The following is a 27,934-nucleotide window of genomic DNA, read 5'->3' as shown; positions in this document are numbered from 1 at the left end:
AAATTTGCAGATGATACAAACCTGGGAGGGGTGCCTGACAGTCCAGGTAGGTACGGTGCCAGCCAGAGGAACAGAAAGGCTGGAGAATTGGGCTAAAGAGGAGTATCATTAAACACAACAAAGGAAGCACAAAGCCCTGCCCAGCACACACTGAGGGTTAGCCAACTGGAAAGCAGCTCTGCACAGAAGGACCTGGGGTTTCCTGGTGGACACCAAATCGACCATAAGACCACCAGTCAGTTTAGGGAGGAGATTATTCCCCTCTGTTCAGCACCAGTTGGCACATCTAAAGTGCTGAGTCCAGTTCTGGGCTCCCCAGTACACGAAGACATTAAAATCCTAGAGTACATCCAACAAAAGCCCATAAGGGTGGATTCAAACATCTGACATGTGAGAGAAACAGGAGAGCTGGGACTCTTCCTTGGAGTCCACCAGCTTGGATAATGCTCATGGGTTCTCATCCACCTGTTTAAATGCCTGATCATAAAATCATAGAATGGCCTGGGTTGAAAAGGACCATGATGAACATCCAAGTTTCAACCCTCCTGACACTGGCAGGGTTGCAGACCACTAGATCCACTCTACATATCTGCACAGGATTGAGGAGAGTTGTGAGCTGGCTGCTTTAGTAATCTGTGCTTTATGTTGGTAATGCACAAGGCAGGAATTCAACATGCTTCTACAACGAACACTCCTGGCTCTCAGCTGAGTCAGCCTGATTCAAAGCACACTCAAGACTATACACATAATTTAAGAAATACAACAGGGATTTTGGATAAAAAGAAGTGTTAATTTTAACACTGATCTTAACCTCAGTCTCCTCCTTTCCTCCTTTAAAAATCAGTAATAGCAAAAGAAAATACAAGGCTTTTAGACAAACAGGTTTATAAGATTTATTTTCCATTGCACATACATGGATTATATACAAGTTAGTAACATAAGTTACTTCTTAATTTTCTAAAAGATTGTTACAGCAAACACTCGCCATTTTAAAACATCAAGTCAGAAATCAAATCTAAAAAGGTAAATATGACAATATTTTAAAAACGAAACAAATTGCACTTAGTTAGGGAGTCAAATACAGATTTGTCTATATGCTGTAACAAACTATATAGCAGGTAATATTACAGTTAGAAGTAGCTCTTGCAGTCCATTTGTACATTAACAATTCTTTTCAATTTTACTTAAAAACTGGTGGATAATTCAAAGATTTCCTCCTCCTCCGAGTATTCGAGATTCATCACGTGAAATGCACTAGCAACTAAGTCTTTATACAATTGCTATTCAAATATAAGAAGTACACCACACCTGGAAGTAAGGAAAAAACTAAAACGTATTGATTTTACATGTATCATGAGATGAAAAGTATGGAAGGTGTTCAGCAGTAAAGCCCTGTCCACTACTTACATAAAAGAAGATTTAAAAAAAAATAATAATCACTGCACACAATACAAAGGGTGGGGTCATACTGTAGTTTAAGTCTCCTGTAACAGTAACCTTTCTCCTTACTGTTCACAGATGAGTGTTTCCATAGCAAATCTGTTCTCAAAATGTCGAATCTTTCTGCAATTGACAGCTTCACGCTTCTGAATGCCTGTTTGTATTAGCAGAGAACAAAGCAGGGTAAACAGAACGGACTGATGCATATTAGAGCCACAACAGCTTTACAGCCACTCTCATTATGTGTCACTGCAAATCAGAACTCTCTCCTCAACATCCCTCTAAGAAGGAATAAATACACAGACGCACCAACTCATCCTCAGAGAAAACAAAGAACTCAATACGCAGCCAATGATCCCTGAAGAGGTTTGTGAACCAAACAACACCGACTTTTAGCTAAAAGGAAGCTACCAAAACCCCTCTGGTGGTTACCTGTAACCCAGATCAGTTCCCAGTTTCCCTCACCAAGTCTGTGTAAGCTCTTGTGGGGATGGGGGACAGCAAGGCAGCGAGCTGCTAGAGGCAGATAAGTGCTAACAGAACTAGAAAGAGACCCAGTGATCACTGCCAACCTGTGCCACCATTTATTACCACAGGATCAACATGCTGAATTTTTGCTGCTAAGAGCTTTTCATTTTTAAACATCGTTCTACATTACTGGTGTTCTTTTTATATATACACACAATATATTTCTTTTCCTGTACTTCTTTTTCCTTCATTCTAACGATATGACTAAAGCAATTTAATTGCTTCAATGGCCACTTGCACATCACATACCATATTAAAAAAAAAAAGTCTGAGTGAAAACCAAGTGATAATTTAAGGCAGTATTTAACAGCTTGTCAAAGCTCTTCCAAATCTTTCCTGTTTCCCTCACAAGTTTTCCATGAATGAGTACCAAGAACTACAATTCTCCTGTGGAGACAACTCTTACTCACATTTCACTGATATCAACAGATGATGTGGACTAATCTGCAAATGATGAAAACGTGCCCTTCTGCACCTGCACTACAACACTATGGGTTCTCTTCTATTAAAAAGTTTTTTGCTTTTGGGAGTTGGGTGAAGAAATGAGATTAAAGTAAAGCATCAATAAAACTTGAACCACAGGAAACACACCCATGCCCACACACACACACACGAGTTCCTCGCTCAGTGGGGCTCTGAGCACTTCTGCACAATAAAACAACTTATTTCCATACCTACATGGAAAATCTCAGCCACACTTCAAGCCCACAGCTGCAATAAGCAACTCTTGTTTTAACAAAGTCATTCCTTTCAATACAATCAAGCCCACTTAGTGAACTCAAGCAGCACTGCACTGCCAACACAAAGGGTCACACAGGAACATTTACCTTTCATGGCTTCCTTGCGCTGCAGTTTGTAGGTTTCCTTGCCACGGCAGAGGCGGTAAATAAAGAATCCCAACTGATCCACATTTTCAATGCGATCAGTAACAATCATCTGTTCATGAATCAAGTAGGACTGAGGCAAGTATGTTCCAGCCTACAGAATAAAAATGTAACAGCTCAGACGATGAAGGGATGGCTTTTGACAAAGTACACAAGGAACACTTTGCACTGTGATTCTTTAACATGGCAGTGTGTTATTTTCTTTTTTTTTTTTTTAATAAAATATATAATACTTACAGAATTTTATCATAAATGTGCAAGCATGACTGCACTATGCAAGTACATAATGCTTAACTTCAAAACCTCCACTGATACCGTAATAGGAGAGTGTGGATGTATGTAAGAGCAGTCTTCAGCACAGAGACATTTTCTTCCAGGAGAACCCATCACTGTGGATCAAATCCCACAGCTGTCATATGAAGGTTTCACTGAATAAACGGATGTCAGAGGGAGACTTCCCCAACCAAGAGCTGCTGAAGCACATTCTACCTCAGCATATTCTTGCTTAAGAAACATGCCAGGTGCAGCACACTCCTGCTGCAGCCTACGAGGCTTGAACAATTTCACAACAAGGATTGCAACTTGGAGGCTAAACACAACAAGAGCTTGTCTGGCCTTGCCAGTTACTATGAGAGCTCCCTTAGCTGTTAACAGAAGCATTAGGAAGTCTGTGACATACACCATATGACCTATGGCAATACATTGAAAAAGGAAAAGCCACCAAACATCCTAAGGCTTCCAAGACTTTTTCAGCCCCTTCAGTGTCACTTTGCCACAGTGAAATGACAGACAAGTCAGGCCTCATGACATATGGCTGAAGATGCACATACCTGTGTATCAATTGATCTCCTAATATTGCTACTGGTAAATAATCATCAACTTGTACTGAAATGTTACTTAAGAGATCCTTAAGCTTCTTATTTGTGACAGTACTGACAGTACAAGCACTGCTTGCTTTCTAAAAACAGAATGACTGGTTTTATTACAAAAACAAACCCATCTTCTGCAGCAAAAGATCACTGCACTTTCTATTGTCAATAAACAACTTGGAATTTCCATTACAGAAGATGACTGTTTTTCCAGCCCAAGCAACAAACACTGAAAAGAAGCTGCTTAAATGCTGTTCTCCAATAAAAAAAGAAAGGCATGTATAAAATTCACTTGAAATTATGAAATCATGTACTGTGAGGAAAGAAGCCACAATAAATACTCTTCTTTAAGCAAGAGCTTGGAAGACCTCAACTCCCAAATAGTCTGACTCATTATTTAGTGAAAAACTTGGTACATAGTAAATTGGTGCATCTTAATCCCTGGTCTCTAGAGTTTTGGGAGAGCTTCAGAGGAGCATCACAGCAGCTCAGACCATCAGCAGGGTGGGCAGCCATACTGGGGGTTCTCTTGTGTTTGTGCCACCTAAACCAAAGGATATCCCCAGATCTACTCAGCCCTTCCTTGGGCTTATAGAAGGAGGAGCTCACTGGCAGCACAGCATTTCCTTTGCTCAGCCACTCTAGGAGCAATTCCCTAAAGCTGGGATCCAGCACAGCCACAAATGTAATCATTTCAGAGATGCCTTCTGCATCACGTGTGGTTAGAAGTGGCCACTTGGCTCAACTATAGTCAACAAACAAGCATACTTGGGTTTCAGTTTTGCTCCCAAAGGAAAGGAGGCCTATCACTATTTACATATTAAAGCAAACCGTATCAATATATAGAAATGTTATTCTTCAAGCTACAATTATGGCTTTTTAAAAGCATGCCAGCCCAGAGCATCTCTATCTTCCTAAAATGCCCTCTGCACATATTCAGAATTCATTTTAATAAAGCAACTATTTTAATTTCACATTTTTTCCTATGTTTGATCAGCGTGACTGCAGGACAACAAAGAGAATTCTGCTCACTTTATGCATCTGCAAGACAGCTTCCCACATTTTAGCTGCAAAACATTTAGCCTGATTTTCTGAGACATCAAGTGCCCACAGCTTTCTGTTAATACAATGAGAATTAAGCAGATGTCTCATAAAATTAGGGCACTCACTTTGGGACAACAATCAGAACAGTTTGCTACTGCACAGATTTTCAATTAAATACACGATTCCTGGTTATCCTCTTACTTGTAAACGAAGCACATTTGATTTAGAACCAACCCAAACTAGGAAAGCAACAGACGAAAAAAGCCAAATTAACAACCCAACAAAAAGGAAACCAAACAGGATACATAAAGTATAAAAACAAAAAAAACAACAACGAGGTCACTGAGTTTTACAGACACCACTTCATTCTCCTAATTCATATTAGATTAGTAAGAACAGAAGACCCTGTGAGATTATCTACTTTGGCCTCCTCAATTTCACAGGCTGTTACGTTCCAGCCAGTTACTATTGCCGCGTTTCCCCGTGGGGGCACCGAGCCAGCCAGCACTGTTCAATTATCAAACCGTGCTGGGAAGCTATTAGGAGTTCCCATGACATTGCACTGAAATCTCTTGTTGCGTTATTCGGAGACTGTGGTGTCTCAGCCCTTCTGGGACTGTCGTTTTTAAGGATGCAGAAATCTTGTTCTGAAGGCCTGGTGCCTCTTTCTTCTTCCTAAGACACAGACCCAGGGATCTGGCTTTCTATTTCAACTTTCTATTTCAACAGGCTTTGCTTGTTATATCATGCAAATAAGTTGCCCAGAGGTGGTGGATGCCCCATCCCTGCAGACACCCCCAAGGTCAGGCTGGATGGGGCTGAGCATCTGGTTGAGCTGTAGGTGTCCCTGTTCACTGCAGGGGATTTGGACCAGGTGGCCTTTAAAGATCCCTTCCAACTCAAAGAAGTATGAAATCCTGATTATTCCTACAATGATCTCCCTGGAAATACAAATATCCACTGTAAGGCTTCTAGAAGCCTCAGCAACTCATTTCCAGTGCTGTTCCATCAGATGGAGGCACCTCATGCCATTAAGCACACACAGTGGCTCCAACACAACTCATCTAAGGCACATCACACTCCAAAACCATGTGAAAGTAGGGGCTGACCCTGCAGAGCTCTGCTCTGAACAGTACCCACATTAAGTGGCTTCCCAGCACATCTATTCTAAGTGTCTCAGCTAACCAGTCTCAATCCAGCACTCACAAGCTTTATGGAAAATCTAGTCATAAAGAGTTTTATTAAAAATAAACCAACAAAACAACTGAAGACTCTTCTCTCAAGGGGTCCAGGTACACCACATCCACCCAATTCTGCCAACTAAATCTATAGCATCATAGAACAAAATCAGATTTCTTTGTCTTCCTCAGAATTAATAATTCCTCTGTGATAGCAGTTAATTAACCTCAAAGGTTAGAGCCTTTTTTGTCTCTTTGCAAACATCTCTGGTGATGAGTTAACTTCCACAAAAGGTGAATGTTTTAGAATGTCAAAGAAAATTCTCCTTTTCCAGTCTGAAGAACAAATCATTTCAGATTTAACCATACCTTGATGTTGATGAGCAACTCCAAGAAATTTTTGGGTGGCATAACAACTGAAGTGTTCAGAGGGATTACGTAGCACTTATCCAGGCTCAGGTCAAGATAGGCAGTCAGTCTCTGGTGAGGAAATATTTATTTTTATCAACATCACCACAGCATCAGAAAAATCACATAAAAATGATGTTAAGCTGCTACTGCCTCGTGTTTTCCTTCAAGATATTGTTTTGTTCTATCTCAAGTCTGTTCAACAAAGCCCAGTCTGAAGATAGGTCAATGCAGAGACAGAAGGTTCATGAGCATCTGGATCTGTTACAGGGATTTGTGCAGGGCAGCAGGCAATAAGCAGTTCAAATGCACGACAATAATGGAACTGCAAAGGTCTATCTAAACCATTAGCAGATGAACTACAGCATTCAGTTGCCCCTACTGCCTGCTTTTTGAAAAACCAGAGCCTTGCTCACTTGCATTTTTATTTTGTTCAAGAGGAAAAGAACAAAACATAGGAGGAAAAAAAAAAAAAATACAGTGTTCTAGATAATGCAACAACTAAAAATCCCTTTGTTCAAAACACCGCTGAGTTGAAGCATTGATGATTATTCATACCTGAATTATCATCTTTATAGTACCTGAGCTGTTACATTTGTCATTGCTTTATTAAGAACGAAAAAAAAAACCAACAAAAAAAACCACCCAGATAAACTCCTAGGAATCATCCTGAAGAATCCCAGGGCTCTGCTCACCGCGCTGCTCCGCTGCATCTGTTTTTGCTAAAGAAGACATTATCTCAAGCTGCTGAAAGCTCCAAGGCTGCAGACGTATGTAAAACACTGAGTGCACCACGAGCCCAGCAGTCAAAATAGCACCAGGACAGCAATCCTCAGTGCACATAATCTCATTACACGGGACTGCGTGCTGTGCCCATGGCAAATGCTCCTTGCACTGACCTTTAGAGCAAAGCACCAAGGATGCATGCATAGTTAACTCTAAAACCTTAAATTAAAAAGTAAGTTTCTAACACCACATTGTTCCCATTCACTTCTCCCAAGCCATTTTTGGTCTTTCCTGCTTCAAGACTTCGCTCTAACTCTTAACAGAAGCTCACTAAATATATTCAGGAATATTTTTAAATGACATAGCTTAAGCAAGCTATGTTTTTCTCCAAATCTGGTTATGAATATTTGATAGATAGCACTCTTCTTGCATGGAAAAACTTAAAACTTTGAAGTGCATGTAAAAAATAGGACACTTCCCTATTCTTTTTCAGCCCTGCTTGAAAAGTAGCAGTTCAGTGAAGTCTTCAAACATTCGCAGAAACTTTGCTTCCTGAAAGCCAGCAACAGAACATTTCATAGCTATCACCATTCCATCAAGCTGCTACAGAAAAGGGCTTCTAATTGTTTTACAGCTCTGTCATTACCACTGAGAGCTGCAGGCCTGTCAGCGCTCCTACCAAAAATTTACTGCCAGGACTCCCCTTAAAGTTGTCTCTTACAAAAATAAAGGGAGAAACAGCTCAAAGCACTTTGCTACCCTGGTTCAGTGCCTTTAAGAAACAGGGTGGCCCACAGCGACCAAGGAAAATGGAGTTGCTAGGCTCCTCATATCTGGAAAATGAGCTCTTCCACAGTCACCTGGTTGCTCCCTTCTCTTTGTCCCACAGCTTTACAGTTCTTAAGCTGTGCTGGCAGAGCACTTTATGGGCAATGGAACATAACCCTACTGACTTCACATGCAATCAGCCCTTCCAAGCTGAAGCCAGAGGCAGGAAAGCCCTTTCCACGCTTCCCTCATGACCACAGCACTTGGTTACATTCTGCTGTGATGGAGTTCACACGGTGAGAAGAACGTTCTTATTTTCTCACTCTGAGGAAAGGAAATAGCTCAAAGATCTTCCCCTTTCTAAAAACAGCAATGGTGGGTTACATGCTACCTCATGATGACTGTGTAACGCCATACTTTGTATGCTTGGTTAATAACTGCTTCCAGCTTGCTGCCGATCAAAATGTTTCTACTGCCTCCACCGCCCTCTGCTTTCCCCCCACCAAAATAACTCAGGAGTGCATTTATCAGGACGACTGAAGGGGAACATTTTGCAAGTTTTACATGCTTTCTGCTTCCTCAGAAATATTCCTTACCCGATGGAAGTCGTGGACGATATCAGCAGGATCGCTATCAGCAAACTCAGGGACTGGCACACTGATAAACTCAACATCTTCCTCCTCCAGGATCTGGATGTTTTGCTCAATCGTGTGGTAGCGAGCGCTCTGAGCCTCTGCCCCAGACTCAGGTAAACTTAAGCCATCCTCAATGTATTTTATTCCACAGAAATATACACCGCCCTGCTAAAAATAGTGAACGAAAACATCAATAACCTCGTTAGAAGTTTAAGGCTAATATTCTCAAAGCACTATGGAGAAGAAAAACTTGTCAGACTAGATGAAATGTTTTTCCTTTGATTTGATTCACACGCACAGACCAAAGCAGGAGACAGCTGCTATCCACAACAGGACTATGGGTAAAGTCTCTGTTCTGCTGAACCCAGCGGGAGCCCTTCTCTCAAGTTCAAGGAAAACAGGATCCCAAAAGCAACTTCTTAAAGTGTCATCTTCTGCTTTGTTCCATTATCTGTGGCCTTATTTTTAGAAAGAATATGAAATTCTTAAGCTTGTATGCATGCAAGTTATTATTATTAAATTATGATTTAACTGCAGTCAAATGCTACAACATAAGACATTGAAACTGGTCATCCAGGTCAGCTTTAGAAAGCAACTCTCACTCTGCACATGGCCCTGCTTTGAGCAGAGAGTTGAACCAGGTAACTTTCACAGATTCCTTCCAAGCTAAATGCCTGGGTTGAAAAGGACCACAATGATCATCGAGTTTCAACCCCCCTGCTGTGTGCAGGGTCACCAACCAGCAGACCAGGCTGCCCAGAGCCACATCCAGCCTGGCCTTGAATGCCTCCAGGGATGGGGCATCCATAACCTTCTATACAGCTATAAAGCTGTTTAGTTTTACCACGTTTGAGGAGTTTCCAAAGTCAGTTTCTAAAACATATTATTTTCTCCTGCCTAATTTTTAAAGAAAAGGTAACCAGAAGAAGTGGAAAGAAGCAGTTCTCACCCTTCCTTCACAGCATACAAGCAGAGCGTGAAATAAGTTCCTGAGTCAGAGGAAGTCATACACCAAATTCAGCGTATGCTGCATGAAGGGAGCATATAAACAGGAGGGGGTATGGCTGTTTATGAGGGGGGATTGTAATAGCACAAGGGGGAATGGTTTTAAGCTGAGACAGGGGGGATTTAGATTAGATGTTAGGAGGAAGTTTTTTCTCACAGAGGGTGATGATGCACCGGAACAGGTTGCCCAAGGAGGTTGCGGATGTGGAAGAAGAGAATTTCTACCTTGAAACTGCGTGCACTAAGCAGAGGGCTGGAAGGATTCAAATTTTGCTGATGCTCTCACCCTTCCTGACCTTGTGAATCTCGCAACCCAGCACAGCTTCTGCAGGAGGGGGGAGCATGCTCAGCCTGCTTGGGTGGCAACCCAGGGACAATTTCCCAGAAGAAGGCAATATTTCACTTGCATATCCCATGCTGCAGGTAAATGCTGCACTTCCCTGGCAGCACTGCCTTCACGGGGCCCCTCCTGCAATGGTGCCAATTGTGAAAATACATTTTGTCAGAGGCCTAACCTTGTTGGTGTGGATTGGATCTGACAGAGCGTGTTTAGTCACGCTGACTGTGCTTCTCCCAGGTCCCCAGAAGGGCCCATTTCCATATCCCTATGGAGGCCAGGAAGGAGGAGAGTCACCACACAGCTCCAGCAAGCAGTCCCTTTCCTGTGCAGCAGCAGTTCTGCACTTGTTTGACCCCACATTCCCTAGACAAGGGGGATTTCAAGAAGTTAAGCCACCTGCAGTATTCAGCAACGGCTGCACATGAGAAATACTGGGTGAAAATCTGGGACACCACTGGGATTCTTATATTCAAGTCCTATATTTAGATATAATTCTTTCTCTGCAAGTAACATTTTGAGAAGTGCTGCTCCTTTCATTTGCCAACCTTGTTCCTCTGCTGACAGAACAGACCTTTAGAAAACCTGAAATTTTAGGAAGATAAAAAGGGGACCAGAAAGGTTATTTGGTTTAGTCAGGCGCTCCTCTTCTAAACACGAAACACAAGGGAAGAAAACACACAATCCTCCCATAACAAGATGTACTTGACTTACCTGGAATGCGAAGTATTTGTACAGATAGGCACCACCCAGGATCACTCCTGCCAGCATGAAGGCCAGCCCGAAGCACATACACCAGCACCAGGCCCTCCTCTGCCCTGCAGGCACCACCACATCCTCCGGCTCCTGCAATGCACCAAACAGAGACCTTCAACACAGTGTTCCCAAGACACCCAGCACAGCAGATAGCTCAGGCCCAGCGAGCCCAAACACTGCATCCATCAGAAAGGACATCAGCACTTTATCAGAAATGTTTGAAAACCTTCTTTTTGTTTTGTTGTAAGCAGACCTATTTCAGTTGAGGTCTAAGATAACTCGTACTAACCGTTGCTTTTCAGACTAAATCAGCAGAGATAAGGAAAAAAACATCTCCCAAAGTACTTCACAATACACAGTGAGCCGTTTTAGGGACTGCAGACAGAAGTATCTGTTGCCAGACAATCTCAATGTTAACAACAGCACAGTGAGGAAGATGGTTCAGAAGGGTCAGATTTTTTTTAGCTTGGTATATGCAATTTGAGTGAACCTCAAGAACCAACAAAAGATCAAACGCAGTAAGAAGAGCAAAACACATCCTTTCTCGTGTTGTTCCATCAGGAAGAGACTGTACCACCTCTAGGCTGGAAAAACAAGAATGATGGTTTAAGAGTCCTACTTCAGGAAGCTCTGTGCTGAAGGCAGCGCTGGCCATGCACTGCTGTCTGCTGTGTTACACTGAAGGAATGACAGGATGTTTCTTCTCTGGGGCACTAGTTTGCATAACCATGCAGTTCCCAAAGGCATCCTAAGCAATAAACTCCTGCTTGCAAAATCTTTCCTCTATCAGCCACATCACAATGCTTTTCCTCCCCCAAATGCCTGCATAACTCTCATCAAAAACAAAACAAAAATAAATTAAAAAATCCCCACCACCTTGATACCTCCATACATTTTTTGAGTTACCCTTGTCTCAGCCTCGATAATCCTGAGAAAACACTAGAATTCCAGTAAATACAAAGCAATTCACTGCCTCTCTGCAGGCAGGAAACACAGGATGGCGTGACCACAGCACGATGAGCAGGGTGAAGTCAGAAATAAAATTTAAAAAATCCAAACAAGGAGAGAAAGAACACGAGGGAAGCACTTGAAAAAGGTGTTGATGGCTACGATAGACAGCGAATGTTCTGGCCGTGGCTTGTTGCAGAATTTTCTAATTAGGACCATTTCCCAAGGGAAGCTGTTGGTGCAGCCCCAGGCTGCCCTGTTCCACTTAGGAAGGAGCTCCTCTCATCTGGCCACAGCCACCAGGCAAGAGTGACACCAAAGAAGAGGCGCTCCCTATAAAAGCTGGGGAGAAGCCAGCACTCCCCAACATGACTCACCCCAACCATCTCCAGTGGGACAAGCAGTTTTCTGGAGGTACTTATTTCTTGTCACTGATTACAGAGGGAGATTCCTGGTTAACGAGCGAGGTTCCTAAGTCACATACAGCTAAAATTAGATGATGTGAAACCCACTTTTACAGTACACTACAATTATCTTTCAAATAGAAGTGGCAACACAGCTCCTTTGCCAGGCAACAGTTGCCAAAACCTGATTCGGAAACATTTAGAGTCAGACTCTGAAGATATTCCACAGATTATCCTTTATGTTACCTTGTCAAGTCCCACAGTAAATCAGATTGTGAAATCTCCATCTCATTCTTTGGAGGTTTTCATGACTCAACAAGACAGAGACGTGGCTGACCTTGCTTTGACAGCCACCCTGTTTCTAAGGGCTGGACCAGAAGACCTCTCCAAAGGTCTTCCAAGCAACATCTCTGTGATTCATTACAAGGCAGAGGGAGAGTGGCTGGAGAATGGTTGCCACATCTGAAAGAGTAAACAGAGCAAAAAGACAGCTAACAACTTCACAAAGTCTTCATGTTTCTAATTAGCTCAGGAATTCAGTACAAAACATCACAGGATTACCAGCTGTGTGGTTTTGAACCTGGCTGCTTGCAAAGACTGAGAATAGAATGCAGTATCCTTGGTAAGCTAATTAACTTTCAGGTCAGGCTAAGATTCACCATGGATTCCTCTATATATCAACTCAATCATGAATCTAAACCAGATAAAAAAGGATTTTTATGTTGCCCTGAATTATTAGGTAACTATTTCCCTGGATATTTCAATGCAAGAAGGACACCTGATTGAAACATTTTAAAATAGCTGTCATTTACACTTTTAATGTGAAAAAACACACAGCAAACTGGCTCTGGGATATAATGCCACAATATTCCCTAGTGAAGAACATAAAGAGTATCTTTATTCTTTCCCTGAGGTTTTACTTCATTTTTTTTCCTCCCTCCAAGAAGAATTGCCCACTTGTGGAATAATTGCCTCTTCTGTTCTTCTATAGTTTTGTAAGCTCTGAAAGATTTACAAAATACACATCTGGGAAATGGTGCAGAAGGGAGATTACTGCACAAACACTCACTTGGAAATGTGGATTAATGTCAAATTAAGTTTGTTTGGGCCCTAAAAATGATCAGAAAAAGGAAAGTAACTTTTACCAGACTTAAGAGGAACGTGAAGGATAGATTTATCAGAATTCCACTCTATATCATTTTTCTTTTACATACAAGATGACAGATGCAACCAATAGGTTTAATAGAACTCGATTCTCTACCGGCAGCTGAATTCTATCACTGTTATTATTTGATGCACCACTAATGGCAGGGCATTACCATCGTTTGCATTTGTAGTTGCCTACTGTGTTGCTTTGTCCACAGCCAGCCAAAACCAACATGCCACACATACAGAGTCACAGCACAGTTCAACCTCTTGCTCAGGACAGAGGAAGGATTGCACCTTAGAACAGTAAAACCACAAGCATTAGGCAAGAGCAAAGATATCTGACGGTGAAGAAGCACACAGAACTCATCTTCTGAATTTGAGAACTAAGCACACCACCAAGCAGTTTAAAATCACTTGATATTAAAACTTTATAAATAGCCCACCGAGGCTAAATCATACTTGTATGAGTAGCCATCCTGTGGCTAAACTTTTGTACTGTTGCTGTGGCACCTTAGTTTTGGATGATGTGCCCCAAGATGAGAATAACTCATCCCTCACCACATAACTGACCACTTGTACTGGGAGAAATGAATGCATGACAGATGCCTACCTACCTTCTAGGCAGCTCATTTTGGGAAAGAAAGAACACAACCCAGAATTGGATCCGCACCAGCAGGGACAGCACTGATGCAGTGCCTCTTCCCTGCATGCAGGGCTGCTCTGTGCCCAGCACTGCCAGCTTCTGAAGCCACAGCACAATGCAGGAGCGCAGCCTCACTGGATGATTTTTCTCTGGGTCAGCTTTTCACTGCATCAAAAGAAAGCATCACAAATATGAGGCAAAGACTGACCTCTAATGATACACCTCTACACTTTGGTGAACAGCAATTAATTACTGCCGTTCTGGCCCTCTTCTTCCCATTCTCCTGCATCATCCGTGCCCTGTGAATTTCCAGATCCACACTGGATCCTCAACCTGAGGGTGATACCACAGAACTAAAGTTCCCTGAAGGAAGAATTGAATACAAGCCCCAAAACAGCTTGTTTCCTTTGATGAACTGATTGGTTTCACAGGAAAACATTTGATTAGTCTATTTCCAATGACAAGATATGAAAGAGAAGCATCTCTTTGCCTCCAGAACACCAAACCCTACAGCGTTAAAACGAAGCAGCTCAGAACTCCCCAGTCTGAACAGCTTCAAGCTCCGCAGGAACAATTTTCTTGTAGATACCAGACAGAACTGAATAGTTCTGATTTTCTTGAGATGTCAGGATGTTGGCACAAGTCCCTTAGCTCTGTCTTCTTCCCACAATGCAGTTATCTGATGCTGCAGCTTTCAGCAAGGACTCCTCCATCAAGTGACTGCAGCAGCCAGTGCACAGCTGCAGCCGTCTTGTTACTGCGTCTGTAAAACACTGCCAAGCAGCAAATGACACCACAAACTACTTAGAGAAGAGCCTCTCAATTCAAGAGAGAGCTTCACCTATTTACAGTCAGCATCAACAGTCCTAGAGCGGATTGAAAGGAAAGAAAACAAATAATAACCCCTACGTCTGCAAATATTAGCAATTACTCAAGGCTACTGGCCACATATCTTCTTGTTTTTTTCAGTTCGGTTTTCATTTTGCTTTCTTTTTTTTTTTTTTTAATCCTTCTTTAAATAAAATACTGAATTTCAGAGGGACCAAATTAATGTCTAGGGTAGCATCACAGAACTCTGCTTAGAAACTCCAATACTGAGCTGCAAATGCATATAATTAGACTTGGTAATTATTTAGATTTCCCCCTTGTGGCTTTCCATACATAACTGACTATAATTGCTTTAAAATTATGAAAGTAAAGCAGTCTAGAAACTGACAAGGCGTATGTCTAGGCCAAAATAAAATGGGTGAGAAGATTATTGGGCATTGCTCCTTTGCATAAATTAAGGACATCAATTATACGATTAAAAATTTTCATATGAACCCATTAACTAAGAATCCTCCTAAACCAGACGTGATGGATGCACTTGGATATGCTGGGGGGAGCCTGGAATGTGGCGTGACCATTGCACACTTAATGTACAAGGTAATGGCTGATACTCAGAAACAGTGCCAAAAAGAGAAATAAACAGCTCTGGGAGAAGAGCCTTTCAAAAATCACCACAGTCTCTGACACAGAGAAAGCAGATGCTGAGTATTACTGTGTATTATAAATATTACTAGAAGGGTCTGTAGCTTAATACACAGTCCATAATTATACATCTGAGAATAACATCTAACCCATATTTTATATAAATACGTACACATACATACATGGATACACACACACATATATTTGTGTGGGTAGAACTGTCTGGAAGCTGTTCTGAGCTGTTTTCTGAGCGCCAGCTTGCTCACACAGATGGACAGAACACAGTGGGACAGACTCAGCAAATATTGACCAAGTGTGGTTTTAATAGTGGAACGGGGAGAAAGGAAACCAATGATAACTTCCCTACAAGAGTGTCAGTGAGGAAAGCTAAAAATCCTTGCAATAAAATACCAGCCCAGCGGCTACAGAGAGTGGATTTTCTTGATCAAGTGTGCCTGCTCTGACTTGCAGATCTGACATCTGTAGAAAAGCCTCCCGAAAGACAGTCAATATAAAATGACCTTAATTTAGAAAGAACTCTGCATTCCTCCCGTGGTATTCCTGCCTGAAGACTGCTCAAAGCCTGGTATTCTATTTATTGCTTGCTGCAGATGGGAAATTAAGGAAGGCTTTTGCAAGGCTCCTCACTCAGCTGGCAGATGCTGCAGAACTGGAAGGCTGTCAATACTCTCAAGGAGCAACTTTACACTTCCTAATAAAATTAAATTGAAATTTTAAGTACAATGATCTTTTAACTTGCTAGCTGGGAAAACAGACGCTGTACACAATTGATGCTCCTGCTTGTCACAAGGAGTGATGTATTCTTTTGACTCACTGCCTGCTCCTCTGGCAAGGTGGACAGGGACTTGACCCTCTGGCCAAAGGCTCAATGACTAAGGAACTGCTTGAAACACGCATCTTAATTCTGCTATTACTTGCCACCATCACAGAGCTGGAATAGCCAAGCAGACTAATCAAGTAGAATTATTATCTACTAGGCTGCTTAGCAATATTAACCTCTGCCCTATTTCCAGTATCTTCTATAAGAAAAAACAAAAACATTCTACCAATGTTGTGCATTAACAAATGCAGCAGTGTTGAGAAGATATATTCCAAGCTCAAAAGTCAAAGGTTCTTTTTATATGAGCCAAACACCACCTTTCACCAAGTAACAGGGGTGTTCTCCCATAAATTGAGCCATCTCAAATGAATCATTCCATGGTTCAAACGTCACATCCATGATGGCATAAAACATTACAGATATGGTTTAATAGCTTGTGGTGGTAATGGTGATGTGAGTACGGTTGGACGAGATGATCTTGTAGGTCCTTTCCAACCTTGTGGTTCTATTATTCTATTAATACAAGCAGCCAGCTCAAGACCATCTAAGAAAGGGAAGGAATGCTGAGATCAGTTCTAGCGGACAGGAAATACACTGCATGTACCTGCAAAGACACAGGCAAAGGGAAAACAAAAACAAAAGAGAGAACAGGGAAGCAGGAAATAAAATTAGAGAGAAAGATGGTGGAGCAGACAGAGTTCGATGTCTGCAAGAAGTCAGGGAGAGAATTATAACTGCAAAGTGAATGCAAAGGGCATGGATCGGCTGTTCACCAGAGCTAAGTGATAGAGAGACAATACAAAAATGCACCTTAGAAGAGTATACCTGCATCTCTTAACTGACATGAGTAATTCTGATTTACCTAAACACTGCCTTCAACCCCACAGATTACAGAACTTAATAGCAGCCAGCAATTAAAGAGGATGGGAAAAGACTTTCAGAGGAAGAAGTCTCTCACTAGTCTGCTTCTTTAATTAAACTCAGCAATAGCGTTGTTAAGTGTGGTTATTTTTGCTGTTAGCTTTGGTCCTACGTGGTCTAGAAAGTGAGGAGGAAAAGCTGCTTGAGTAGCCAAGGGAAGAACTTTCTCCAAGTGATTCTCCTGCACTACTTTTGGCTATATTCTCATCCCACAGTCTGCAGCAATCATACACACATTTCACATCTATTTCCCCAAATTGGTCCTTCTGTCTCTTTTACGTTCCAAGATCCTCCAATTCCCCTGTCTCAACACCAAAAACAGCAGTTTCAAGTCCTCCTATAATTTCTTTCATGCCCCAGATCCATGCCGCTGTATTTTACACCCTCCGAAGGTAGCGTTTGTGGTCTCTACCACACACAGAGCACTAACAGACCTACTTTCCCTTCCCTCCCTTCATCACTGCTCTACAAGATGCGCCACTCAATGTCAGCATCCTTACCTGCTTGAGAAGATGGGCTGGGCTGTGTGACACCCTGCCACACTAAGCTGTACCTCCACGCCTCTTGTTCTTTACTCAGGGCCAAGGACTGTCCCTCCTTTCACTTTCTATTCAGCAATTAGCACAGCTGGATACCAATACCACCTTGTCTTCTCTCTAAACACCAGGAGCTCTTCTGTGCTGTGCAGTGATGGAGCACTGGCACAGGCTGCCCAGAGACTGTGGGTCTCCTTCTTGGACATTCCCCAGAGCCACCTGGCACAATGAATTCAAAACACTGAATTCTTGTGCCAGTGACAGCCAGAGGTCTGCAACTGCCACTGTAGTAAATACAATTTTTTTTTTTTTTACTAACTAGTGCAGAGGTGTAAGAAGCCAGTCTTTTATGTATAGGTAAACTCATAAATGAGCAAATAACTTCTTATAAAACGATGAGAATTTGTTCAGCATTCCCTATTCATTCTTCAGAAGCATTCTAAGAAAAGAGAAGTGTTTTGGTTTAAGCTTGCACGGCAGGCCAAACATGCAGAAGAAAGCTTCTGCAGACATCTGGCAAGAAGCGCCCAAGGGCTGTTTATTCTGCTGAAACCCCAAACCCAAGAGGTTATACGGCACACTCTTCAGAATGCCTTTTGCTTTCAGAAATCACTACCTCCTTTAAGGACACAGCATGCCAAACGTTACATTTCTATAAACTGTCCAATTTGGAAAAATTGTTTGTTTTCACACATTGCCAAAATTAACTTGTTTCCCCACTCACATTCTCTGACTTAAAACTGACCCACGTTCTACCACATTTATTAAAAACACACTAAAATAAAACTTCGAAATGCAGTATCCCTCTCCCTTATCCTGAATTAGCATCCGTGCTCAAAAACAGGAACTCAGAAGACTCCTATTCCATTTAAAATAGATCAATACTAAATTATCTTTTCGACCTTGGATGTTCCAGTTCCTGTCTCTTCCTTATCCTGCTCACTTCTTATCGCTGAATATTCCTCCACATTTTCCTCTGACTGCCTGAATCTCAGGCATCAGTATGACAGAACGCTATGTGGATTTAACCTAGATTTCTCTCAAGACTATTTTCCCAAATGGTGATGGCTCTTTCACCCAAGAGATCTCATTAGCATGCACATACGCACCACTGAGCTTCAGAATTTAATAACTCTATTCCCAGTTCAGCCACAGATGGCATGTCATCTTGAGCAAGTTACGAACATTACATCTCAGTTTCTCTCTGAATTACAATTCACCACAACAGAATCACTCAGGTTAGAAGAGACCACACGAGGTCTCCAGACCGAAGTGGGTGGACACCAAACTCTGACCGGGTCGCTCAGGACTCTCATCCCATCAGGTTCTGACAGCCTGCAAGGCCTGACTCCATAGCTTCTGTGGGGAACCGGCTCAGTGCCCAGTTCTCAAGAGAAGGATGTATTTGTGCCCTCCCAGTTTAGCGCACGACCACTGCTCTGCGCCTCACTGCCCAGCTCTCATCTCCTCAGCCACCTCCACAAAGGCCTTGCATAGCAGCCACTGCTCACAGGGCAAGCAAACCAGACGACCCTGGCCATCACAACAGCCCCAGTGGGGATTTGACAACGTATTTTTAACGTTTGGATGAGAAAGCTCTCAGCCTGCAGTACTGTCAGCGCCTCATGCCCTGCCCTGCACCAGCCTGGTGGGAGCCCTTGGTGTCCCCAGCCAGCACGTCGCAGCCCGCCATGATGGAGGGGCCAGGCCTCGGCTTTTGCTCTTCCCAGACCTCACCAAGTCTTGTGCTGCTCAGTCCCTAGCCTGCTGAGGTCCCTCTGTACAGCAGCTCTGTCCTCAAACATATCTGGCTAATATACACATTCTGGAATTAAGATATGCAATATTTGTACAGCAAGCTGAGCTCCTGGGGCAGAAAGCCTTCTACTGGTACACACAGAATAGGAGAATCACTGAGGTTGGAAAAGAGCACTAAGTCCAACCATCAGCCCACCTCCACCCACCGTGCCCAATGACCCTCAGTGCCACATCTACGCTGTTCTACAACACCTCCAAGGATGACAACTCCACCACCTCCCTAGGCAGAAAATACTTCCTTATGGCACTTCACGGTATCAACACAAAAGAGCTTACCTTGAAAGCCTTAAATTTAATTTGTGCTCTTTCTAGAAGAAACTATTCTAACAATCTAACAGAGCTCGCTTCAATTAAACTATTTGAAGGTGGAAGCAGAGAGATAAACTCCAGCACTCAGTGCCTCACTGGTTCACACCTTACAGAGACACACTGGCAGGAATCAAAATGCCACACCAGACAGAAAGGACTCGCTGCAACCATAAACCTTCCACGCAAAAACCCACTGCTCTGTGTGGCAGCCTCAGGAAGGCACACTCCATCCCATTTCACAAAGGGACTGCACTTCCACACGCACAGCCACACAGGTTTTCTATGTAGGCTGTATCTTCCACATCAAATAAGTTTGCCTTTATGATTCAGCAGCCCTGTGATTAAATCTGTGCACAGGCCTCACAGGGAGAGATCCACCCCGCAGATCACTACCACCCCAGCTGTGATCCCCCAACGTCTGTTCTCTCCACAGCCATTCCACCATCTCATTCCGCCCTCAGAACAGCAGAAAGCCTCCATCAAAAGCAAGATTTCGAATCTCTGGGGGAAAGGAATCACAAACTACCTGAGAATTTCTATGCAGGGAACTCTACTCCTCAAATACGTGAGCTTTATTTTCATGTATATATAAATATTACAGACATTACATGTATAATTTATAAAAAATATATTTGTATACAGGCTCAAAGATGCTATTTGGAAAGCATCACCTTGTTTTTTGTTTTTTTGTTTTTTGTTTTTTTCAAGACTTCCATAACAACAGTTAAGCAAGTACTACTTTGCCTGGCTTTCCATCATAAGTGTTTAGGGCTGCTATGGCACACAGGAGGCTTGCTTGCGGATGCAGCATGGAGCTGAAATGTCTCCGTATTCGCTGTGGCCAAAGCCTAGGCCACGTGATGTCTGCTGCAAAACCACTGCTGATTTTATTGAGAGCTCAATCTTATTAATTCCCTCATTCCTTTGGTTTACCACATCTGTAAAATTAGGACAGATATCTGAGTTTTATAAATTAGCATGCTTTTCATCCGTAGATTCAAAGTAATTTCCACTGAGGATAAAAAGCAGTACATAAATAGTAAGAAAATGAATGTTGTATTATTCATATAGACTGGGAGACTAAAAGCAGATAATGCTAACCTTCGTCAATCACTGTGTAAGTGGGAGGAAAGACCAAAAAAAACCAAAGGAATCTATGCAACAGTAAACACAACACACCACTACTTATCCCAGTGGTAATTCTTACGCTTGAAATAAGTCATAATGTTATTGAAAAAAAAGTCATAATGTTACTGGAAGCATGGAATAAAGGACATTTTAAATGATTAAGACTTGAAAAATGCAAGACTTGCTTTCAAAGAGATTCCCTGAGAGTCAGAGAGAATTATTTTCTTGTATATAAGTTATTCTGAGTCTGTAGCTATTGGCTACTGAACTGAAAAATGCATAATGCCAACAAATATTCAATGCAGAAAAGTTAACTCAACACATGATTGGATCTAAGTATGCTCGCCACTCTTAGAAAAGCCTTGCCACCCAAATGGCCATTAGCATACATCAAAATTCAATAAATCACTTGTAGGAAAAAAAAAGGAAAACTCTAGGCAAACAAAATCAATTTATTTGAGTCTATAAAAAACAAATGTTAAATTACATTGCAACTGTAGATAACTCATTAAAATACAACATGGGAACTATACACACACATTATACTTTTAAGGTAAACTTCCATTGGAATGGACACTCATACGCTGGAACGGGCATTCGTATGTTGGAACGGACACTCAAAGGAAGGAGTCGAAGCCTACAGGACATCTCCATGGAAAAGATCTGACAATCTATATAGCAAAAGCAATATAGAACCATGTAAAGTACTTTCATCATCTCCATTTCACCAGCCTTGTGTTGAATATTAAAAGTTGTAACCATAGGCATGGACTCAACTCCATATTGCTAAGTGATACAAACAACTGACTGAGGAGTTATCACAAAAGGTCTGGCAGAAGACATCCCATTTCCAATATTAAATAGTGTTCTTTTGTCAAACACCTTTATTTCCAAACCAAGTTTGGTTTTCAGGTTGGGAAGCGATGAGAAACAAAAGGACACAGGAGACACCATCAGCCAAAAGATGTGTTTTCTTCAGAAGAGCCCCTCACAAACAGCCCCAGTTACAACTCTGATTTACGTAAATTCAGTTTCCTTAAATTTAAGCTTGCAGGTGACTGCAAAACCAAATCAGTGCCAGAATTTCGGGCAGCACCGTGCCTGGCACTGGAAGGTTCACTGCTGAGGTTTGCTGGCTTCTCCTTACTACCCCACCAAAGGCAGGCAGGAAAAGGGGAGGGAAAGAATTCAGTTTGCTAGAATTTTTTTTTTTACTTCTCATTCTCTTTTAAGTAATCATGTCTTAATCCACAATGCTCTGACAGATTGCAGAAAATGGTTCATTTTATGACCCAGTTGCACTAGAGAAGATATAGGAAAACAAAGACTGCTCTTTCTTTATAGGCCTACATAAAATTTAGTTGGAGAAAGACTGCCAAGGTTGTAGGAAAGCTTCTCCAACAACAAAGAAAAGACCAACATACACACAACCAAACAACCACCTACAGACACACTGCAGACTGGGAAAACTTGTTTACTATTTGTAAGTGTGTATACTAATATATAGCATGTATGTTATACTCTATATGTGTTTTTATACATTAACACAGTGTAGCCAACTACGAAGCTAACACCCTTATTTTGGAATTGTTTAAAGCCACTTATGTGCTTTGTGGGCTTTTCTATCTGGAATAATGGTGCTCATTAGTGGCTCAGGTATTTCCCAGGTGGGCCCTCTTATTCAGCATTAAAAGTGCCCATTTCAGTGTGCTTTAGTAAACATTAAGCTACACCGAAAAATACAAGATTGCTTCTCAGAAGGAACAAAGGCTGCTGCTTTTGAAATGCTTTTGGGCATGCTGCAAGATGTCTGAAGATTTCAGCTATGCTCTGAACCATCTCCAAAGATCTACTGTAAAGAAAAACACAAAAATGCCATGCATGGTGTTCTAAACTGAGCCCAAGAACAACAGCATAGAAGGTTCAACAAGACGACCTCAGTCTTTTCCAACTTCTATCACCGTCTCATGGAGAGTAGGAACCAGTGCCTCCAGTAGATACGGAGCCACTTCCACAACAGCAATGAGCAATTTATGTGGAAGAAACACTTCTGATTTTTTAAACTCCTTTTAAATAGCATATTCCAACGCATAAGGTCACTATCTTCTGCTAAAGCTTTCTTTGGAGCTTTGTTCCCAGGATATAACATTTACTCACACCCTCCTCTCCTGACTTCCCCGGTCATATTTCCTATCAGTGCCTGCACCAGAAATTACTGGGCAAGTTTTGGACAGGTCAGATCATCTCTATTCCACATCCATCAATATATATTGGCTGCAAACATCCATTAACACCTCCTAGGAAGATTACCTACTTCAGAGCAATCTTGAAATGGCAGAGCTGCAGCCTTCATGACACTGCACTGGGAAAAGCAGCAAAACGAGACTACCGAGGACTAGCCCAAAAGATAATGCCATGAATCCTCACCTTCCAGGCATTTCAAGATATTTGGCTCTATTCACGAGTATCAGCTGGTTTACTGAGACATTTTGCCCAAATCTCTGCAAGTTCTCAACAGCAAAATTCTGAGCGCGCAGTTCTGCAGATCCACCTCGTTTTTTAATTTCCCTCCATTTACTTCAGAGCAAAATGCCTCCCTAGGACCTTCCTTGTAACATTTTATGAAGATCCTGTTAAACTTGGGCATTTTTCACGTTCGCTCTCGTGACCCAGACATATTTATCATCCTACAGAAACCAAAGAGAGGAAAACTAATTTCTAAAAGGTGGCTTTTTAGAGACGTGACCTTTTTCCAATCTACCAGCATTGGCTCTTCTATATCCATTCCCACAGTGCCTTCCAACCTCACTTGAAGCTAAGCATCTTCCAGCAATGAAGTAAGTGATACGAATAATGCATTCGTCAGATGTGGTTTACTTTTCCCTTTCTGAGGAAGAACTGCAGAGGCAGTAGAAGCGCCTTGCAGAGGGGAGAAAAGATTGTTTCTAGTCTATTTATATTAAATACAGCAAAGTTCAAAGCGAGCATCTCACATTCATTTCAGTGTTGTTAAACCTGCAAGGGTTGCATTGCCTTTTCTATTAAAACTACAGTACAGTGCTCAACTCTGCTTTTATTCTTCCTTTAAAACACACAGACAAACAAGCAAGCTTATTTGAGGGAATTTTGCATATTGTGTAGGTCTGCAGTTCTGCTAAGAAAAGATGGAAATATGTCAAGGAGAACGTCAAAGGCTTGATGTCCCTTAAGAGCATTCATTTGCTTTTGGAATTCTCATCTGCAGAGAGCATCCGTTCCTAGCATGCTATTTTAGGACTGTTTTTAAGCCTTGCACAGGCATGTTCATCCCCTGATAACAGCGCAAGCCTCCAAAGAACTTACAAGCAGCTACTGGGAAAATCAGACCACCTTTTGACCTGGTTAGTAAGCGCTTGCAGTTCTCATTTCTGGGCAAGGAAAGCAGTAATGAGAACCGAGCAGAATTAAGGCAAGATCCTGTAGCCTTTCTTCAGCTGAAACAATTTACAGCTCCGCATTAAGGAAATCGTAGTCAAATAGCAAGCTTCCGTCAGGATCTGGACAGGGTCAGGAGCATTGGCTCCCCAGCGTACCATCAGCCAGCTGTGTTTTGTCTGTGCAGCGGTTGGAACAACAACCCCAATTGGTAGGCTATCTATCTGGAAACAAAACCATCCGGGGCAGATCTGAATTTCAAGTTCATAGGAAAAAACCCTTCAATTTTTAGAAACTTGTCATCTTTGTCTCACACGCCACCCAGCATCAGACTGGCTGCCAAATCCAAGGTCTGGACGGAGCTCCACAGCTCAAGCTGGGAAAATCCATTACCTCCTCCAGGAGGGCTTTCCTGCTCACCGCAATGAAGCACGCAGATCGCCTTAATTAGGGATTCCTCTTAATTGCAGGGAATCTCAGTAAGCACGCTGTCTCTTGTTGTGACACACCGCTGCTTACCATTCTAAGGACTTGACTTTTTGGTCTGACTTCTCTAAACGCAGGATAAAAGTTTAATTAACCATTTGCTGCACCCAGGAAAATCACAGAATCATAGAACAGCCTGGGTTGAAAAGGACCACAATGATCATCTAGTTTCAAGCCCTCTGCTACGTGCAGGGTCGCCATCTACTAGACCAAGCTGACCAAGATGCCCCTATAGGGCATGCTGCGATCCCCTTTGGCTTTGAAAGGACACGGAATTCTGCAGGCAAAAAGCTTGGCCCCAGGAGAACCATGGCACTGAGGGACATGGTTATCAGGCATAGTGGCTATCCACAAAAGCGTTCTGAATCCCATGCAAACAGCGAGGCTCACAGCTGGCCGTGCATCAAGTTTTCATTCCCTTTCCAAAGACCTCAGAGCAAATTACACTACACCTAATTAAAAACCGGCTTTGCTTAGGGGAGCAACGAAAAGCTCAACCCTCGAACACGGATATTCCGTGCACTTCTGCACTTGCAAAGCTGGAGCAGCGGGCGCAGCGCGGCTCTTGGTTGCGGACCGGCCACGGGCTTTGGGGGCAACCGTTGGTGCGGGTGGGCGCTCCCCCTCCGCCCGCGAGGACGAGGCGGCGCTCGGAGGCGGAGCGCCCACCGCCCGGCGGGCAGCAGGCAGCGCTGGGGCCGCTCCTCCCCGCGATGCGGCACGGAGCGCAGCCCCTCGCAGGTCGGGACGGCACAAAGGGAGAACGAGAAGGCGTTAAAAGGCAGCCCGGAGGCGGCCCGAGCGCTGTTGGGTTTTCAAAGAATAATATAAAAAAAAAAAAAAAAGAAAGAAAAGAAAGAAAAGAAAAGAAAAAAAAAATCACAAAACAAAACACACCACCGCTGCCACCCCAAAGCGCGGAGGAGCGGAGCTTTAAAGCTCGCTCTGCTGTCAGCCATTTTAAAAGCGTGAACGCAGGGGGAGCGCGGAGCAGCGCACCGCCGTGCGGCTCTCCCTCCCGCCCCGTCCGCGCGTTATGGCTGCGAGGGGGTTTTAAAAAGAAATTAAATAAATAAAAACCAAACCACCAAAAAACAACCAGTGAGACGGCTCCGGCGTGCGGCCGCGTCCCGGAGGCACCTCGCCCGAGCGGGGAGCCGGGCACGGCGCTGCCCCGGGGCTGCCGGCCCCCTCGCCGCTCCGTGCCCGCCGCCCTCACCTTGGCGTCCGGCGGCAGGATCAGCACCTGGCTGTTCTCCTCCTCCTTCTTGGCCGCCTCCTTCTGCGCCAAAGCAGAGTTGAACGACACCTTCACCATGGCGGCTGCGGCACTGGGAGGCAGGCAGGAGGAAAAGGAGCGCGGAGCCGAGAGCTGCCTGCTGCCCCGACACCCCCGACCCGCGACTGCCGCCCCGGCCCTCCGTCAGGCGGCGGCGCAAGGCGAGGAGCGGAGAGGCGGGGCGCGGGAGGAGCTCCGCCCTGCACGGCGCCGTGTGGGGGCCGAGCGGCGCTCCCGGCGGGGCGGCCTCGCCCACCGTAGCCCCGGGCTCCCACCCGGTCATCTGGGACCGAAAAAATGGCTGTGGGGGAGAACTACGTCAACCTGGGTCATCCCGTCGTCCTGAAGTGTTTTCACTGAAAGGGCCGTGGATAATGTAAGGAACTTTTATTTTCTCTGATAAAGGTATAAAATCCACCAGGCTCGTGGTACGTGGTCCCAGGGTAAAGCTGCTGATCGCACAGCTCGTACTCCAGGCTGCACATTGCCTCAGGTATTCCAGGAATTCAATCCAGCCGCCTTAAAATGCAGGAGAGGTTGACTGAATCGTTTGCAGATAATTTCACAGAAGCATAAAAAAGGTACGGCTGCACAGCGGATGAAACACAGAACCTGCCCTTGGCCCTTCCCAACCATATCTGACATGGCCCAGAGGTTTACTCAGCCTTAGCAGTAACTTTCATAAGAAATGTTCCTGCTTTCTCACAAAAACCATGCAGTCTTGTGGTAAGGCAATCCAAAACTACAGTATGCTCCTGTGGGTTGATGTTGATTTCTTTAGTAAGGAGGACTTTGTTGTCCCTCTCCCATCCAGGGCAGTGCACTCGGTGACACCTCTACCTCTGTTCCCATCTCCGTGGAGTTCTTATAGGCAGGTGTGTATTCAGCACAGCATTTAGCATTCAGCACAGCATTTAGCATGCAGACATGGAAGTTCTGAGCTTTGCTTTGCTTTGTTCTTCATGACACCTTCGGATATTCCTCACAGGAGGATGGGCATGTGAAAAACAGTAGAAGGCTAAGGCTTGGCATTTCGTTATCTTTGTCAGAGGATATCTCATACCCCAGGCGGCACGCGCTCTTATCTTTCAAGACCTCTGTCTGCTTCTTGAATCGTGTGCGAATGTTGCCCTTCCACAAGTGGAGAACAACAGTGCCCTTATGGCGTTGCTACTTTTGGCCTTCCGATTAGCAAGGATTTAGGATATCTGGGGTTCTTTCTATTAGAGAAGAGAGTAAGAGGAAACCCTGTCTGCTTACTTCCAGGCTGCGCTTTGCTTCTATGTGTATTCAGGCAGCTGAGTTGGTTGGATGGCTTCATTCCTCTGAAATGAAATCTTACCTCTTCTTCCTCCTTTTGCCCTTTATCTTCCCCCTCACCTCACCTTTGTAATCCCCTCCTTCCACCAGTGCCTGTGCTGCATGTGTGACCCATGCAATGAGCCAATTCAGTTCTCCAATCCAGCAGAAAATTGAGTTCTTCTGGGTTATTATTCTGTTGAGTTGGTGAGCTGTGTCAGTTCAGAGACATTTATGGGCCAGCATTAGAGTGAATGGTGAGACTGTGAGGCTGAGGGCAGCAAGGGAGGGGGAGCTGGGGAGGGCAGCCTCACCGCTTCTGCAGAGATAAAAGCATTAGAGATAAAGTCTGAGTATCGGAGTTTTTATCAGAGATAAAAGTATTATGTCAGCCCATCGCATCTCTCAGAACCACAGCTTCGGTTTTTCTCAGGAAAGTACATGCATCTGTTCATATGCAGATGACTTTCTGGTTCTCTCTCATTTCTGCCCCTTCTCTCTCCAGACAAGGCTTCAGTTCCTCGACCTCCTGCTCCATCACTGATGGATCTCAGGAACCCCCTGTGGGGCAGGTGACCTTCACTGTATACATTTGTGTTTGTGTCCTTAGGCAGAGGTTTTCTATTGTTTCAGCTGCCACTGCTAAGGAGCATTTAATTGATTTCTTGTTTACCCTTTGTGCAAAATGGCATCCGGCGGGACTGGGAGCTG

The 27,934-nt window shown here is 43.5% G+C and overlaps 1 protein-coding gene across 2 annotated transcripts; it reads right to left on the bottom strand.

The window, feature by feature from the left end:
* Window positions 1–868: 868 nt before the first annotated feature.
* On the bottom strand, window positions 869–26,062 carry ITM2B (integral membrane protein 2B). Of its 2 annotated transcripts, none has more exons than XM_042838881.1 (6): window positions 25,865–26,062; window positions 10,537–10,668; window positions 8,442–8,648; window positions 6,313–6,423; window positions 2,796–2,946; window positions 869–1,594 (listed from the first exon to the last, which is right to left on the bottom strand). In XM_042838881.1, exons 1-6 carry the CDS (start codon window positions 25,961–25,963, stop codon window positions 1,506–1,508), a joined length of 789 nt encoding a protein of 262 aa, XP_042694815.1. In that variant the 5' UTR covers window positions 25,964–26,062; the 3' UTR covers window positions 869–1,505. The 2 variants fall into 2 exon arrangements, with proteins under 2 accessions (XP_042694815.1, XP_042694816.1); XM_042838882.1 differs by having other exon boundaries at window positions 8,442–8,645.
* Window positions 26,063–27,934: the final 1,872 nt, after the last annotated feature.

The sequence above is a fragment of the Centrocercus urophasianus genome, unplaced genomic scaffold (genome assembly GCF_019232065.1).
Source record: "Centrocercus urophasianus isolate 14NV4802_14NV808 unplaced genomic scaffold, USGS_Curo_1.0 seq_9, whole genome shotgun sequence".
Classification (NCBI taxonomy): Eukaryota; Metazoa; Chordata; class Aves; order Galliformes; family Phasianidae; genus Centrocercus; species Centrocercus urophasianus.
This window is presented reverse-complemented; position numbering and strand designations above follow the sequence as displayed.